General features: G+C 38.2%; 2 protein-coding genes across 10 annotated transcripts in view; one reads left to right on the top strand and one right to left on the bottom strand.

The window, feature by feature from the left end:
* UGP2 (UDP-glucose pyrophosphorylase 2) overlaps positions 1-9,124 on the top strand; it is a 58,052-nt gene extending 48,928 nt beyond the window's left edge. For all 4 annotated transcript variants that reach the window (XM_055540455.1, XM_055540458.1, XM_055540457.1 and 1 more), the window contains exons 5-10: positions 1,208-1,341; positions 2,063-2,360; positions 3,464-3,661; positions 4,182-4,424; positions 7,409-7,513; positions 8,667-9,124. In XM_055540455.1, coding sequence (XP_055396430.1) covers positions 1,208-1,341; positions 2,063-2,360; positions 3,464-3,661; positions 4,182-4,424; positions 7,409-7,513; positions 8,667-8,774 — 1,086 coding nt within the window. In that variant the 3' untranslated portion in view covers positions 8,775-9,124. The remainder of the gene's footprint in view (positions 1-1,207; positions 1,342-2,062; positions 2,361-3,463; positions 3,662-4,181; positions 4,425-7,408; positions 7,514-8,666) is intronic.
* Positions 9,125-10,498: 1,374 nt separating this feature from the next.
* VPS54 (VPS54 subunit of GARP complex) overlaps positions 10,499-18,211 on the bottom strand; it is a 144,486-nt gene continuing 136,773 nt past the window's right edge. For 5 of the 6 annotated variants that reach the window (XM_055540451.1, XM_055540450.1, XM_055540453.1 and 2 more), the window contains exons 22-23: positions 17,792-17,886; positions 10,499-11,141 (exon numbers count right to left, since the gene is read on the bottom strand). In XM_055540451.1, coding sequence (XP_055396426.1) covers positions 11,036-11,141; positions 17,792-17,886 — 201 coding nt within the window. In that variant the 3' untranslated portion in view covers positions 10,499-11,035. Of the gene's footprint in view, positions 11,142-17,791; positions 17,887-18,211 lie in introns of those variants that run through there. The other variant, XR_008700417.1, reaches the window with a different exon arrangement.

Here is an 18,211-nt window from a genome sequence, read left to right on the forward strand (position 1 = left end):
CTTTAAATAGCATTTGTGGTGCTGGAATCTCTGGGTCTCTTCAGATTCTCCTTTGATCTCCCTGCCTCTCTCCCCTCCTTCTCTAGGGGCACCCTTCATCAGAGTTGGGATGATCTGACTTTATTAGCCCCCTTTTGGAGGCTGGGGAGAATTTCATGTATCTGGCTGTGGATGCTAATAAGAACTGTCACTGACTTCTCTTTTACATAGATCATAAAGTCCTTAATCATAGACCATAAGCTCTTAAAGGGCAGTGGCCCCTGTCTTTTTCATCTCAATATCCCTAGTTTCTCATATGGTGCCAGCAACCATTATAATAGCAGCAGCAGCAGCTAAGGAGAAGGCAGTGGCAACCCACTCCAGTGTTCTTGCCTGGAGAATCCCAGGGATGCAGGAGCCTGGTGGGCTGCTGTCTATGGGGCCGCAGAGTCAGACACGACTGAAGCGACTTAGCAGCAGCAGCAGCAGCAGCTAACATTTATCCAGCACATACTAAGTATCATTCTGAGCTCTTTACATGAATTGACTCATTTGTTCCTCTCAACAACTTTGTAAGATAAACACTGTTATCATCACCATTTTACAGATGAGGAAACCAAGACACAGAGAGGTTGATTTATGCCCAGGCCTCCCTAGCTAGTTAGTAAGTGCAGAATCAAACAGGGAACACAGGGCAGTCTGACTTCTAAGACTGTATTTTCTTCTCACTTTGTGTTGCCTCTTAGCTCTTCCTAGAGATAGAAAAGATATCAGTTAGGGTATTATTCACAGTCCTTAACATGAATCCTGAGAATAGGGAGACGTCTTTGTAACGTTTGTACTTTCATCCCCACAGTGCTTTGGACACAGAGTACTTAGTCTGTATTTGCCCATCCAGTGAGGCCATAGGGCACTGTGGCTTGGCACACAGCCCCAGCGTTGGACTGTGGGGGTTGGGAGGGGTGTGCTGGCTCTGCCACTGACCTGCCACTTCTCTGGGCCTCAGTTTAGCTATCCATAAAATGCAGGCAGAGTTTCTGTCTCATAGGATTGTGATTTAATGAGCAACTACATGGTAAAGATGCTAGTTATAGTTTATTTCAATTCTATATATTTTGCTATTATAGATGATATGAACATTTTGTGATCAACCATTGAGAGTTAATTTTACACTTTGAAACAAAAGAATAGTAAGTCTGAGTGACCTGATTGTCATTTTCCTCCCTAGCACTTGAACAAAACCTACGATACTGATGTTCCTCTTGTTCTAATGAACTCTTTTAACACAGATGAAGATACCAAAAAAATACTACAGAAGTATAATCACTGTCGTGTGAAAATCTACACGTTTAATCAAAGCAGGTACAAGGAGTAAAAAAATTAACTCTGGGGAGATGTTACTTCTGGGAAAGAAGGACTTCTTTGTTTTGTTTAAACAGAGCAGCCTCAAGATGTACATGTGCTAAACTGTCTACAGGTGTTTAATGCCTTTAAAGGCTAAACATTAGTTAATAGACATGTGGCAGTTATAATCACTCTGTGGGTATGTAACTTGAACTTCTTAAAAGAGAATCTGCCTGAGATTTTGGTTCTCAAAAGTGGTAAGAAGCAGACATCCCTGAGTACCAACCTGCTGTTGATTTTCTGGGAAAGGAAGAGAACCACCCCTGAATATATCTGTTGGTAAGAATGGACAGCATTTCCCAAATGGAGAGCATTTCCTTTTTTTTTCAAGGAAAAGAGCAACCCCACCACCAAATAACTTTGAGAAAATTTACTTAATATGTCTTTCCTTTTGAAGAGTCACAAAACATATGAATATCTTAAAAATACGGGGTGTCTTCCCCTCTGAATAACCATGGAAAAAATTTTTTTTTTGCAGCAAATATCACTATATAGGAAGCTGGTTTTTTGGTCAACACAGATAATGAGAGATTTTCTTAAATAGATTCACTTATGATTAAATTACTATGATGGATTGAAAAGGAGGGAAATTTTATTTAACTTTACATGCATTGTTTTACTCAAAGATCTGGAATACTCTACAGAGTTTATACTGAAAAAGAAATTTTGTTTTCTTAAGGTACCCAAGGATTAATAAAGAATCGTTACTGCCTGTAGCAAAGAATGTATCATACTCAGGGGAAAATACAGAAGTGTGGTATCCTCCGGGTCATGGAGATATTTATGCCAGTTTCTACAACTCTGGTTTGCTCGACACCTTTATAGGAGAAGGCAAAGAGTATATTTTTGTGTCCAACATAGATAATCTGGGTGCCACAGTGGATCTTTATATTCTTAATCATCTCATGAACCCACCCAATGGAAAACCTTGTGAATTTGTCATGGAAGTCACAAATAAAACCCGTGCGGATGTAAAGGTAAATACTGAGAGGAAGCAGTTTGGGGATTTACATCTTCACATTTCATAGTTGCAATTCTTTATTGAAAAGTTTCTAAGCTTAGAAACTTGATAACATCACTGTAAGCTAGAGTGGGATAGTGTTCTAGAGTACCCTAAGTTCTATCTGATCAGTGTGTAATATACATCCAGATTTAATAGTAGTAAAATCATTTTTCTTTTTCAAACAATCTATATGGGCAATTTTAACTAAAAAACAATTCCACACATACTTATAGGATTATCTGAAACATATGTGAAAACACTGTGTTTGTTCCAACCATTAATATTCTTCTAGTTGGATGCTTAAGTGTTTTTAATTGTTCTTTTAATGAAAATTTACTTCTATTTCTACAGTATGTATTTCTCTCTGTATATATTTTATCACTGTAATACTTTTGTTGCAAACCAAAAAGAGCAGTTTTATACAAAGCAAAAGTTAGTTTTTTTCATTTTGCATGTTTAGTGATGATATTTGGCCTTGATCGAATAGTACACAAGGTTTTCCACTTAGCCTCAGGGAGTAAGAAAAGTGGGCAGTGTGTGATACCGTGGCTGGTCCTTGGGCTGGGTTCTGTTTCTCTTGCAAATGTCCCCCTCACACATGAGTGAATATTCCCCTTTTCCTGCACCTCACGGCCTCTAGGTTGAGGCCACTCTGAAGTCTCTTCTCTTCCACTTGTGCCTCTGTCTTGACTTTACTCCCCTTATCCCAGAGGTAGTCAGAGCTGGGTCTGAGGTGGCAGGATTGGTCATTTGGTGATGGGCGGTGGTTTGAGAATAAGAGGAATGTCTGTTTCTGGAGCAAATGTTTGAAAAGTGAGGAGAACGCTGAGGTACCCCCAGGACTTTTATTATGGACAAGAGGGAGTATAAGATAACTGACAACCTGAATTATTTTCTTTGGTTCTACTTTCATACATGTGTTACGTTGTATCCCAGATCGAATCACTGCCATTGCCTTTTATTTCTGGGGGGTTTTGTCATCAGTCACTTTTCTAGATCATTCATAGACTGTAAACACCGTGGCATGGTTATAATTGGGAGCAATGTGGAAGCACTCACTCTTCTTTGCCTCTCTAGGGTGGGACACTCACTCAGTATGAAGGCAAACTGAGACTGGTGGAAATTGCTCAAGTGCCAAAAGCGCATGTTGATGAGTTCAAATCTGTATCAAAATTCAAAATATTTAACACAAACAACCTATGGATCTCTCTTGCTGCAGTTAAAAGACTGCAGGAGCAGAATGCTATTGACATGGAAATCATTGTAAATCCAAAGGTAAGCCAAAGGGCCCCCTGGTTCCAGTCACAGCACACCACACACAGACTCACTGTCCACTGCCTCTGGCCCATCTAGTCCATGGGCCACTCCTTTTGGCCTAGTTAGTTTCTTCCGTTCCTGGCCCTCTCTTTCAGAGTCGACACCCATCCTTTAGTTTGCCAAGCAGTCCACGGTGTCCTTACTCAACCCTGAGCTGTGGTAGCGGCAAGAGCACTGGGCCCAAAGTAGAGGATCTGCCTCAGTCTTGATGCTCTGGTACTTAAGAGGGCCTCTTGGCCACAGGCATCTGCATGGGTTTTCTGAACCTTCAGCTCTTTATTGTAAAATGGAAATGTTACTGAACAAGAGAGTTATGATGCTGAAAAAGATCTCATATGTATAAGCACCTATCAGTGCTTCAGAGATATCCGCTCTCAAAATTGTTTCCTTCAGTGGATCTCTGAAACCACTCCCCAAATAGCCCATATAGAACCAAGTTACTAAAACCTGTTTCTTTCTCCTGTTCCCTTTCTTACAGACTTTGGATGGAGGCCTGAATGTTATTCAGTTAGAAACTGCAGTAGGGGCTGCCATTAAAAGTTTTGAGAACTCTCTAGGTATTAATGTTCCTAGAAGCCGTTTTCTGCCTGTCAAAACCACATCAGATCTCTTGCTTGTGATGTCAAACCTCTATAGCCTTAATGCAGGATCTTTGACAATGAGTGAAAAGCGGGAATTTCCTACAGTGCCCTTGGTTAAATTAGGCAGTTCTTTCACAAAGGTATGTAATTATAAATATGATATACATGTGAATTTGTATTTCTTAATGTGTAATTAGAAAGATAGGCTACACACGTGAATTGGGAGTCTGATTACAGTCTTTGCTGCTAATCTGTTATATTCCTCCAACTCTGATGTCTTTTAAAGAGAATCAACCATAGAAGATGAAGATGTAACTCACTTTTTAACTGCTTGCTATATAGAGCAGTAAAGAATGTTTCCATTTTAAGATATTAAATCTTATGTCTTGTCTAAGACCATTACTGCTTTCATCAGTGAGAGGATGTTAATTCTGGCTTAACAAAGTTTATTGAGCCACTGCCATGTACAAGGCAGTGTTCTAGGTATTTAGCAGTAAATAAAACAGATTAAAATCTTAGCCTTCCTGGATATTCTAGCGGGGTAAGAAGCAAGTAAGTCAGAGGTATAATATGCCAAGAGGTGGTAAATGCTAAATAAAGGAGTAGGGAACGTGAGGGTGTGGTGGTGGTGGTGGTGACGTTTTACATTGGGTGGCCTGAGAGGTTTATCTGCAGGTATCTGGGGCAAAAAGCATTCTAGGCAAGAGGAATAGCAAGTATAGTAAAACCTGACCCTGATGTGGTAAGCGGAATCCAAAAAAATCTAATCACATAAAATGCTGTGAGGCTAATGAAGTGACAGGGTTAGACTTTGTGTGGCCTGTGCCATCCAAGTCTATTCTAGTCCTGCTTATGGCTTGTCACCTGGTTCGGATATGTGCCCTGCCCTTACACATTCCTGGGCTGTGGTTCTGGGTCCTGTGGCCGGGTTGGAATTTCCAGGACAGCATCATGCATTTTAGAAGTCTCCCTGTCTTTGGTGCCTCCCTCATCTGCCTGCTCGGGCTGGGAAAATCATGGTGCTACATGGATCTGCCGTCTTCCCAGATCCTGAGATGGAATTACTAACCATTTTCCACCTAACCTCATCTTCCCTTCCTTCCCTCCTACTTTTTCTAGCCTCTTCCATACCCTGCAAGAGATAAGAACTTTAGGCTGTCTCAGTTTGAGAACAGGGGTTGAGAGGACAATGGCTAGTTGCTCTGAGGAAGAACATGTTTTAGAGTTCCTAGAGCATAGTGAGCAAGTGAGCAATGGGGGTGCTCACTTGGGTCACCAAGTTTAAGACTAACAGGCCAAATTGTGTAGAACCTTGTAATTGAGTATTGGGAGTGTGGCTTTTTTCTTGGGGGTGAGAAGCCATTGGAGAATGCAACGGAGAGGTGAAGTGACCACTCTGGTGAGCAGGGATAGAATCAGGGAGACCAGGGAATAGGCTGTCACTGGAATTCTGGCTTGGAGCAGGGTGGCTGCAGGGGAAATAGTGAAAAACGTTAACATTATGAAATATTTTGTAAGTTGTACCTACAGGATTTACTAGGTAGGAGGGTGAAAGAGAAGAGTATGGATGGCTCTGAGGTTTTTGGCCTGTGTGACTGGAAATGTGGAGTTGTCTTTTACTGAGGGTGTGGAAGGCTTGGATAGAGCAGGTTTAGGGGGAGCATAATGGACAGTTAAATTTTGGAGATAGTGTACTTGGACCTTCAAATGGAGAAACTGAATATATGAGTCTAGAGGTCAGAAGAAAAATCTAGAAACAAGGTAAATTTTAGAGTTGTCAGTTTATAACTGGGTATTTAAAACCATAAGGATCACTGATGCAGTTAATGGCGGGGTAGGGAGTCAAGAACTGAGCCCTGAGGAACGCCAAGGCTAGAGGATGTGGATATGGTGGAGGAAGCAGCAAAGGTGACTGCAGAGATGCAGATGAAGAACTGGGTAGAAAAGCATGACTGTGTGTGGCCTGAAAGCCAAATGAAGAAAATGTTTTCATGAGAGAGGAACGGATCATTTGTAGTCAAGTGCTCTGGCCAACTCAAGTAAGATGAGTGAGAACTCACAATTTGCTGTAACGGTATAGAGGTTCTGGAGCCTGACTGGCATGGATTTAAGAGAGAATAGAAGAGAAATTGAAGATACTGAATGAGAAAATTTATTCAAGAGTTTTGCCTTAAAGAAAAACGTAAAAATGAATCTATAGGTAGAAAGGGATATAAGGTTTTAGTTCTATTTTTAAGTTGGGAGAATTTATAGCATGTTCTATAATGGCAACCCACTCTAGTACTCTTGCCTGGAAAATCCCATGGATGGAGAAGCCTGTAGGCTACAGCCCGTGGGGTCACAAAGAGTTGGACACGACTGAACGACTTCACTTTCACACATTGATGGGAATTGATAGAATCAAGAGGGAGGGAACACTGAAGAGGGAGAAAGGAGCATTGCTTCACAGTATCTTTGGGCAGTAACCATAAGAAGGGTTAGTCTTAAGTTGGAATAGAAATGGTCTGACCCCAGAACTAGGAGAGACAGGTAACTCCAGAGCAAATGGGTGGTAGTGGTAAAGGCCAGTGTAAATTTTCCTGTTGCTTCTTTTTCTCAGCAAAATAGGAAACAAGGCCATACAGGACAATTTCTAGTGCCTGTAAATCTAAGGAAGTAAGAGGCAAAGATACTGATCTTGATACTTTGTGTTGTTCTTCCAGAACTGTATTCCATTTCTTCTTAATCCTACCCATGTCATAAAGCCCAGCTCCAGTCTAGCTTGCTTCAAACCATGATGATCTCTTTTCCAACTAACTCCAGATTATCTGAACCACTCACCTGGCTCTTAGCATGGTGGTTATTTTTTACTTATTACTATTTTAATGTCTCATCTACTCAGCTGTAGTGTAAACCCTTGATTGTGGGGACAAAGTTTACCTCCTGGTCTCTCCTACACAGGATATATAAACTCTCACTACTCACATTGTGAGCCCTTCATAAACAGGGTTCTTCCCATAAAAGGCCTGAGCTTGGCCATAAACAGAATGTTTTACAGTTCAAGTAAACTACCTTGTTACTTTAATCCCTGTTTTTCTGTTAACCCATTTTTGAAACAATTTTTATGTTTCCATTTTTCTTTCAGGTTCAGGATTATCTAAGAAGATTTGAAAGTATACCAGATATGCTTGAACTGGATCACCTCACAGTTTCAGGAGATGTGACATTTGGCAAGAATGTTTCATTAAAGGTGTGTTATGATGAAAATTATAGTTCTTATAGTTTAATAAGACAGGTTTCATCCTCTAGTCCTAAATTTACCTTTATTTTAAGGAATACTTCTTACTCTGAACCAGACTGCTTATAAGATATGCATTTTCAAAATGAAATAGCTTACTACAATATTTAGTATTAATACTGTCATCCATAGACATACAACATAGTTAAAATATAATTGTTGTGTATAGGAATTTTCTGGAACATAGCATTCAAATGGAAAGCAAACACTATTAAATAATTGAATTGGTACTATTTTATTGAAATATGACAGTCTTTAAAATCGAATCACTGATAAATTAGCATTCACTAAAGATGACTATTTGAAAGTAGAAAAAATAACAACTCCATTTATACTGATTATAATCTATTCCTGTTAAAGTAAAATGTCATCAGTATGAAGATGTTCGTTCACATTACTACAGTGCTTGGGTACTTTGAGTATCATTCCAGCCTAGTATAAGAAATAGGAAGGACTATGGGTATGAATATTCAAGTTCAGAACCAAAGATCCAGCCTAGTATAAGAAATAGGAAGGACTATGGGTATGAATATTCAAGTTCAGAACCAAAGATACAACAGTTTTTTCCTAATCAAGTATTTTTTTAAAATTCCATACCTAGATTTCATGTGTTCTTATTAAAGTGACTTAAAGATCTTGAAAAAGCAAAAAGATATATATATACTTATATATAATTATTGCTGATACTGCCTTATCTAAACAGTTTTACTTAAGAAATGAAATATGAATCATTAAACTGTTCTTTAAAAAAAAACAAACCTGTATGTAGATAAAAACCAAGCACCGTGTAGTTTCTGAAGGTAGATAATGCTGGTGGCCTTGCAAGTAGTTCTTTGAAAGGGCCAGTCATGCTGTGGCACTGGGCCACTTCCCACTCCTAGATTCCTTGCCTCCTTATCAGAGATGGCACCAGAACTACTGCCAGGGTTGTGACAGGGCACATTACAGTTTTCCTTAACAGGTCATTTGTTTTTCATATTTCATACTGTTGATAAATACGCTTACTCCATTGTAAGTGAAGTTCTACATAAACTTGATAACTGTATGAAAATCAACTGCATTTCAGCTTGCCGTTGCAATTACTCTTGTTTTTTCTGTCACTTAGGGAACGGTTATCATCATCGCAAATCACGGTGACCGAATTGACATCCCACCTGGAGCAGTATTAGAGAACAAGATTGTATCTGGGAACCTGCGTATCTTGGACCACTGAAATGAAAAATACTGTACACACTTTATACTCATTATGGGCTAAACAGTTTCTTACAGTGAAAAGTTCCTCTAAGATTATAAAATAGGCAGGTACTGTTCTCTGTTACTGTACCCTGCAGTGTTAATTTTTAAAGTAGAGTTTTCTGCAGTATGCTTTTAGTCTAAGAAAAGCACAGATGGAAGCAATACTTTTCTTTTTGGAAGAAGATCCTGAAAGTTAATTCATCTGAAAGTGCAATATTGTTTAATCTTAAAACTGGGGCAGCTCTGCTGGAAAATCTTTTAACAGAGGCCTCAGTGATGGTCATTTTGAACTGCTTGTGATTTCAAAAATAAAGCTGTGAAGCAATACATGTGTACACTCATACTTTTTAATGCTAACTTTATGAAATGCTGAAGAAAAATTTTGGTTTACTCTTTTCAAACAGTTGAAAGATTTAGTCTATCAATTGAAAGATTTGCTCCTGGAATATTTAAGTACTCAATGGCCAGTTACCTAACAAATCCAGTTTTTACATTTCTGAGAATTAACCACATCATCATTATTTCCATAGGAATTAAACTTGAAGGTATATCTTTCATCTAGTTCTGAAACTGGGATGCCTGCCATGCTTTCCACAGACTCTCCATTTACTGAAACAAAGTGGTATTTCTTTCCCAGCTGAAGGGGGTGGGGTGGGCAGAGGTAGTGCCTTTCTTTCACATCCTTGTTCTCTAGTATAGCAGGGTGAGGGTATAACTTTATAAAAAGTTCCCTTTCCTTGAAGCTTCATTTCTTGAAGCTGCTTTGCTGTCACTGAAAATGTTCTTGAATAACCTTCCAAATCCAGCTCTGCTGGTAGTTTGAATTTTAGCTTTTCTCTAAGAATCGATTACATTTTTCAGTTCTTCCATGCTTGTTTTTGAGTAAGCTGCTTATTTTCTTTAAAATTTACTGTATACTATTAAAAAAAGTTGTCTTTTAAAGTCTGATAATTTTTTATAGCTTTATTTTAGACAGACAGTTTAAGAACCAATGACATACCTCTGTAATAAGGATAAAGGAAAGAAAACAGGCTTTCCTTTTAGGAAACCAAAGAGCACAAAGTAAGACTATTTCATTGTACATAATCACCACAAGGTTAGGCACTCTGACAGGGTTAGGCAAGATTCCTGGTGTGAAGTGAGGCACAGGCACTTTCATTGAATTCTAATTTTGAAGGTAGGTATTATAAAAGTCTTTATAATTTAAATAATTTGCTCATCACCTTATATTTCTGGCCCCAACACAGCAGCCTATATTTTAAAAGTTCTATCTATCCCTGGTCTTTGTTCATATACACACAGAAAGTAACTTACAAAACAAGAACCCCAGGGAGGGGGCATACTTCAACGTTATCTAAATGTTAAAACAAGAACTCAAAATTAGGCAGAATAGATGAAAATGTATTCTTGCCCCTAAAAATAAAAAGGAAAGAAACACCCCAACCCTTCATAGATACTTTTATAAAAATACAGCTGTTAAACTGCAGGCTTTCATATACCACATCTGATAAGTATTTAAATTAATAGTTGCATAAATAAACACCAAAATCTTACTCTTTAATTATTACTTGTGATCAGCCTTTCAAGTATTTAGACTATTCTGGAAGGCTTTATGCAGTTGACATACAGCGGTGATAAAAAGATTAAATTTGCAACACACAAAGCCTGAAACATTGGTCACTAAAACAAAAACTGAATTCCTAAATCCAAGCAATCAAAAGATGTTTATTTTTTATAGAAAGATCTGTAAAAAAATAATTTTTCAAACAGCTTTACTTTCATAGAGAAAACTTTCTACAGAGGTTGAGTAAGATTTTAATATTTTAAATTGTACCATCATTAAATAAAGTGGGACACCATATGAATTTCATTGCACTGGAAGAAATGCAAAGCATCTTTTAATATAAAGTATACAGAGCATTCTAGTCAACTACAGCTGTGTTACAGCTATGTGTTCTTTTGGATTTGGTCCAAAGAAACCTGAGTCTGTTTCCAGAGAGAATGAAAAATGTTATAGACACCTGATCAGTTACTCCTCACTGAAGGAAGCACACAAATGGCATTCCTTGTAGATCCCACTGAATCCCAGTTTCCCAACACTGACACACTCCTTTTTCCCTTCCCCAATCCCGGTTCACTGTGGGCTCCAGATTCAGTTCTTGAGTCACAGGCGTCCATATTTCCGTCATAAACACACATCCCCTGGTCAGATGAACTACCCAGTTTTCCAGTATGTCATCACCTTTTCTGTTCCCAGATCTCGGCCATATTTAGGTCCAAATCTTGAAGGCCTTTTAAGGCTTGAAGATTTCCAGTGTAAAAAGCTACATCTGCTGTGACCAACCTAAACATTGGAGAGAAAATTATTTTTAATCTCATGCTTTCATTTCAAATAAAGTAGCTGTGCTCACAAAGTAAAAGACCTAGCTTCTAGACTGACTGTGATTTAAAATTTGGATGCCCTAGGGACCAAATGTCAGTATATTTCTCTTAGCAGGATTCCTACTATCATATAGTTAGATCATTTAATGCTGTCTCTCTCAACAGTTTTGTTGAAACAGCTCTGTCTCTCCAAAAGATTGGAGTCAGTTTCACAAATAAATTTATCTTAAAACAGTATGAAACAGAAAAATAATGGTGTCAACTGTTTTTTTGGATCAGTTGTCACTAGAGTATACGTGTATGTCACTAGTGAACTCAAGAAAAAGACAAGGTTTGCTGAGTGCCATCTTAAAAAGTTAAATGAAGGCTGGTACTCACATGTAAGTACTACTGGATACAAAACTTGATATTGACAATATAACAACACTTGACAAAAAGCCAAGAATTACACTTTTGAGTATTTAGCTGTCACATTAATGCTTATCCTTGAAAAAACACTCCTGGAAAGAAGGCTCAGATAAATATAGCCCCACATACAAGAAATAGGGACCAGTCTGATGAGACGTATATGTTGACAGATGTGGCCCACAGAGAAAACAGGTCTTGATTTAGTATTTTATAAAGAAAGGAACTGCAGCTTTGATATTTTAAAGAGCATGTAAGGTCTGGATTGCTGGACTACAAGGGGGCAAGGATACTTTTATGTACTAGAGTCTATAGATACATTTGTACTTATGTACTTAATGTTTCAGCTTTTGTCACATGGCAGAATTTAGTTACAACCATATTTTTATTTGAAACTTCCAGTTCAGAGTGCTTTAAAATTCATAAAAAGTAAATTATGTTTTCTGTGATAATAGGATCAGTAAATACACTGAAACTAACAGCAGAGACTCAGAAAAGAACAAAGTCTTTTTAAGGCAAGTTTCCCACATTAAAAATTAAACAAAATTAACATAACTCTCCATTTAAAAACATCAAGTTATGTTCAACAAACACAACTATTTATAGTCTATAGAAGAAAGTACATAGAAAGTATATGCTGTACATCAAAGTTGAGAATTTTTGTTTGCTAAAAGGACCAAAAAGAAAAGCAAATATGTGCAATATATGTAACCAATGAAGGATTAATTTGAAGGCATATGCAAAAATCTAAAATCAGCAAGAAAAAGATAATACCCAGATAAAAAATGGGCAAAGTATGAAAAGTCACAGATTAAAACCCCTGAATGACAAATATGTGAAGACAAACACTAGGAAATGCAAATCAAAACAAAATACCACTGTATCCATTAGACTGCTGCTGCTAAGCCGCTTCAGTCGTGTCCGACTCTGTGCGACCCCATAGACGGCAGCCCACCAGGCTCCCCCGTCCCTGGGATTCTCCAGGCAAGAACACTGGAGTGGGTTGCCATTTCCTTCTCCAATACATGAAAGTGAAAACTGAAAGTGAAGTTGCTCAGTCGTGTCTGACTCTTCGCAACCCCATGGACTGCAGCCTACCAGGCTCCTCGGTCCATGGGATTTTCCAGGGAAGAGTACTGGAGTGGGGTGCCATTGCCTTCTCCATCCATAAGACTGGCAACAATTAAAAAATGTAACAGCAAATGCTGGCAAGATGTGGAATAAAAGGAAATGTAAACTTGGTGCAGCCACTTCGGAGAGCATTCTGGCAAATCCTAGTGGAGTGAAAATGTACATCTGATTCACTTCTAGATATGAACCCTAAAGAAAAAATCACATCATTAGACATGTATAAGGGAAGATCTTCACTGTGGCATGATTGTAATGGAAAAAAATAATAACCTAAAATCAATCACTAGGTGAAATGGATACATTAATATGGTTGATTCATGTGGAAGAATACAATAAAGCAATAAAAAATGGATGATTTTTATATATCAGCATAAATAAATAATAGAAAAAGCAAGCAGCATATGTACAAAATATCATGCAAATAAATTAATAAAGCAGCTCCACATTTTTTCTGAGATAAAGAGGTAAATGAGAAGAACTTAAAGGATATAGACCAGATTTACTAGAAACACTGCCAAAGGGCTGGGAAAAAGAGAAAAGGACTGGAGATAGGGGTCAAGGGGTACTCAAGCGTGGTTTGGAATGCCAATTTTTAAAAAATGCTGAACTTTGTTTTCAAGTGAAAATTAAAAATGTTAATACTGATCAATTCTAAGTAACAGAAGTACAAATATTCTCCATATGTCTCTGTATTTTTAAAATGTCTTAAAATAGAGAAAAAGAAAATCACATTAAAAAGAAAATTTGCAGGGAAGGGGAGAAGGAAGGGAACATTGCTTAATGGGGCTTCCGAGGTGGTGCTATTGGTAAAAAACCCACCTACCAATGCAGGCGACATAAAAGATACAGGTTTGCTCTCTGGGTAGGAAAGATCCCCTGGAGGAGGGCACCAGGCTCCAGTCCATAACATTGCAGAGTCAGACACAAGCATGCACACTTAACGGGCCTGGGATTTCCTCTTGGGGTAGTAACAAGTTTCAGTTCAGTTCAGTTGCTCAGTCGTGTCCAACTCTTTGTGACCCCACGGAGTGCAGCACGCCAGGCCTCCCTGTCCATCACCAACTCCGAAGCTGATTCAAACTCATGTCCACTGAGTCAGTGATGCCATCCAACCATCTCATCCTCTCTTGTCCCCTTCTTCTCTCAACTTCAATCTTTCCCAGCATCAGGGTTTTTTCAAGTAAGTCAGCTCTTCACATCAGATGGCCAAAGGATTGGAGTTTCAGCTTCAGCATCAGTCCTTCGAATGAATACCCAGGACTGATCTCCTTTAGGATGGACTGGTTGGATCTCCTTGCAGTCCAAGGGATTCTCAAGAGTCTTCTCCAATACAACAGTTCAAAAGCATCAATTTTTCAGCACTCAACTTTCTTCACAGTCCAACTCTCACATCCATACATGACTACTGGAAAAACCATAGCCTTGACTAGACGGACCTTTGTTGGCAAAGTAATGTCTCTGCTTTTGAATATGCTATCTAGGTTGGTCATAACTTTTCTTCCAAGGAATATGCATCTTTTTATTTTATGGCTGCAGTCACCATCTGCAGTGATTTTGGAGCCTAAAAAAATAAGGTCTGCCACTGTTTCTCCATCTACTTGCCATGAAGTAATGGGACCGGATGCAATGATCTTTGTTTCCTGAATGTTGAGCTTTAAGCCAACTTTTTCACTCTCCCCTTTCACTTTCGTCAAGAGGCTTTTTAGTTTAGTTCTTCACTTTCTGCCATAAGGGTGGTGTCATCTGCATATCTGAGGTTATTGGTATTTCTCCTGGCAATCTTGATTCCAGCTTGTGTTTCTTCCAGTCCAGCGTTTCTCATGATGTACTCTGCATATGAGTTAAATAAGCAGGGTGACAGTATACAGCCTTGACGTACTCCTTTTCCTCTTTGGAACCAGTCTGTTGTTCTATGTCCAGTTCTAACTGTTGCTTCCTGACCTGCATACAGATTTCTCAAGAGGCAGGTCAGGTGGTCTGGTAGTCCCATCTCTTTCAGAATTTTCCACAGTTTGTTGTGATCCACACAGTCAAAGGCTTTGGCATAGTCAATAAAGCAGAAATAGATGTTACCTGGAACTCTTGCTTTTTCAATGATCCAGCAGATGTTGGCAATTTGATCTCTGGTTCCTTTGCCTTTTCTAAAACCAGCTTGAACATCTGGAAGTTCACAGTTCACGTATAGTTGAAGCCTGGCTTGAAGAATTTTGAGCATTACTTTGCTAGTCTGTGAGATGAGTACAACTGTGTGGTATTTTGAGCATTCTTTGATATTGCCTTTCTTAGGGGATGGAATGAAAATGGATCTTTTCCAATCCTGTGGCCACTGCTGAATTTTCCAAATTTGCTGGCATATTGAGTGCAGCACTTTCACAGCATCGTCTTTCAGGATTTGAAATAGCTCCACTGGAATTCCATCACCTCCACCAGCTTTGTTCGTAGTGATGCTTCCTAAGGCCCACTTGACTTCACATTCGAGGATGTTTGGCTCTAGGTGAGTGATCACATCATCGTGATTATCTGGGTCATGACGATCTTTTTTGTACAGTTCTTCTGTGTATTATTGCCACCTCTTTTTAATATCTTCTGCTTCTGTTAGGCCCATACCATTTCTGTCCTTTATTGAGCCCATCTTTGCATGAAATGTTCCTTTGCTATCTCTAATGTTCTTGAAGAGATCCCTAGTATTTCCCATTCTATTGTTTTCCTCTATTTCTTTGCACTGACAAGGCTTTCTTATCTCTCCTTGCTATTCTCTGCATTCAAATGGGTATATATTTCCTTTTCTCCTTTGCTTTTGGCTTCTCTTCTTTTCACAGCTATTTGTAAGGCCTCCTCAGACAGCTATTTTGCTTTCTTGCATTTCTTTTTCTTGGGGATGGTCTTGCTCCCTGTCTCCTGTACAATGTCATGAACCTCCATCCATAGTTCATCAGGCACTTTGTCCATCAGATCTAGTCCCTTAAATCTATTTCTCACTTCCACTGTATAATCATTAGGGATTTGATTTAGGTCATACCTGAATGGTCTAGTGGTTTTCCCTACTTTCTTCAATTTCAGTCTGAATTTGGCAATAAGGAGTTCATGATCTGAGCCACAGTCAGCTCCCAGTCTTGTTTTGGCTGACTGTATAGAGCTTCTCCATCTTTGGCTGCAAAGAATATAATCAATCTGATTTCAGTGTTGACTGTCTGGTGATGTCCATGTGTAGAGTCTTCTCTTGTGTTGTTGAAAGAGGGTCTTTGCTATGACTAGTGCATTCTCTTGGCAGAACTCTATTAGCCTTTGCCCTGCTTCATTCTGTAAAATGTGTGGAACTAAACAAAGCTGGTGGTTGCACAGAGGTGGTGGTTGTGAAGGCACTAAGGGCCACCGAATTGTTAACTGTGAAATGTTTAATTTTATGTTATGTCCCAATTTCAGCTTGAAAAAAGTAAAACTTTAGAGCCATTTCAGGAAAAAAAATTCCTGTCTTTGGCTAGAGTCTAGATATAAGTTTTCAGGAAATTCTATCCTTCAAGGGATCAAAGACATATTTGACTTACTAAGTATTACTGTCTTTAAAAGTATGAGACAATGAAGATCTTGAAGGTGCCAATCCCCAAATAGTTATGTCAACAAGAAAATAACAGGTGATGAATTAATTTGGATGCTTCAGATCTACTGGTCTGAAAACAACCAACTAGCAAGATTCAGTTATGGGAATAAAAGGAATGTATGACAGGAATGGGACTTTAATATAGTATTAGGTTTCTTTGAATAGTGTCTGAGAGATATTTGGTATTCATTATACTGTCATTAAACTTTTCTGTGGCTTTGAAATTTTTGAAAAAAAAAATAATTCTTTAAAAAAAGAAGAACCAGGTAATAATCAAAAGAAAATCAGATTTTTGCATAAAACTCTTAAATTCAGCCTGGCAGGCAAATTCAGCAGTTTGAAGCTTACAAACAGTTTTCTGCAAAATCAATTTACTGTATTCTCCAACATCACAGGTTTTAACTGCGTGGGTCCATTTTTTAAAAATAGTAAATATTAGAGCATTATATGATCTGCAGTTGGTTGAAACTGTGAATGTGGAATTGTGGATACAGAGAAACCCTGTATATGGAGGGCCAAGTCCTTAAGTTATTCTCGAATTTTTCAACTGCTAGAGAGCAGCACATCTAACGCCCTTCCCTACCGTGTTCAAGGTCAAACATACTTCTCTTTTTTTTTTAAGGGCAAAGCCAACTTCTGATTCCAAAATATGGTTTTTACATTTGACCCTGTAAGTTTGAAATTTAAGCCTGAAATGTCTTTAATGGGGAAAAAAAAATATTCCATTCCTAAAAATCCATGAACAGGTAACAGAGTACAGAAATCATACTAAGGTGTAACTTATATGATCAGTGCCTTGCATTTTATATAATCTTTAAATTCATATCCTAACCTACATTGCTCTTAACAAAAATTCTGTTACAGAACTTTTTATCATTCCCAATATAAGAAATATTAAGGCTCGGCAAGATTAAGTGACTTGCTCAGTAATAGAGCTAATAAGTGGCCAAACTTAACCCAAGTTTTCTGATTCTAAATCTTATGTTTTATATGTCATATTATTTCACCAATAATACATAAAATTTGTTCAATGGCTTACAAGAAAATATATGCACATTATTTTTTGTAACTCTGTGGAGGAATTGAAGAGATTTTATCACTCTCATTTTATACATAAGGCAAAGTTTAAGTGACTTTCTCATGGTCATACAGGTACAAAGTAGGACTTTGAGTCCTGTCTGGACAGCTGAAGACTACTGGGTGACCAACCTAAGGAGGTGCTACTAACGCACACTGCCTCAAAGGAGACATGTAAGATCAGTTAACTAACTGAGCATTTATAAAACACTTTAACATAAACAGACAGATAGATATAGAGATACAGCACCCCCACAGAGGAAAAAAAAAGGCAAAAGATTGCTGATTTTACAACTGTGGGGCCCTAGCAAGATTACAGTGGTAAAGGACAGCATAATGAATAAAAACTAATCAAACAACTCTATATGGTAGTATGTGGTAAAAATATGTTGAAAACATACCCATTTTGAGGTCCTCCATCATTTATCACATTTAAGTGAGATAACTGCTTTTTCAAGTGGAGTTTGTAACTTGCATTAATTCTTAAAAATAACATCTGGAAAAGAAACAAAACTAAGTTTCTTAAAGCTCTACTGACATAGAAGACATAAGTAATTAATATTATTTGGAGAAAATTTTTTTGCTTTGGCATATACTTTTAAAATGCTCCTCTGAAAGTATGAAATTGCTATTTCAGTACAGTTTTTCTCCTTAGTTGGGTAAAAGCTCTTTTTGCCCTTCACAGCAGTACTCCTTTTAGTGACATGATTTACTACTGTCTTTCTGCCCCTTAAAAGTCTTCTGGAATATGTAAATGGGATGAACCATACAGGTAAAAAGAATAGAGAAAAGATGGAGAATTCTACATTAACTAGGAACCT

The sequence above is a fragment of the Bubalus kerabau genome, chromosome 11 (genome assembly GCF_029407905.1).
Source record: "Bubalus kerabau isolate K-KA32 ecotype Philippines breed swamp buffalo chromosome 11, PCC_UOA_SB_1v2, whole genome shotgun sequence".
In the NCBI taxonomy this organism is placed as follows: domain Eukaryota; kingdom Metazoa; phylum Chordata; class Mammalia; order Artiodactyla; family Bovidae; genus Bubalus; species Bubalus kerabau.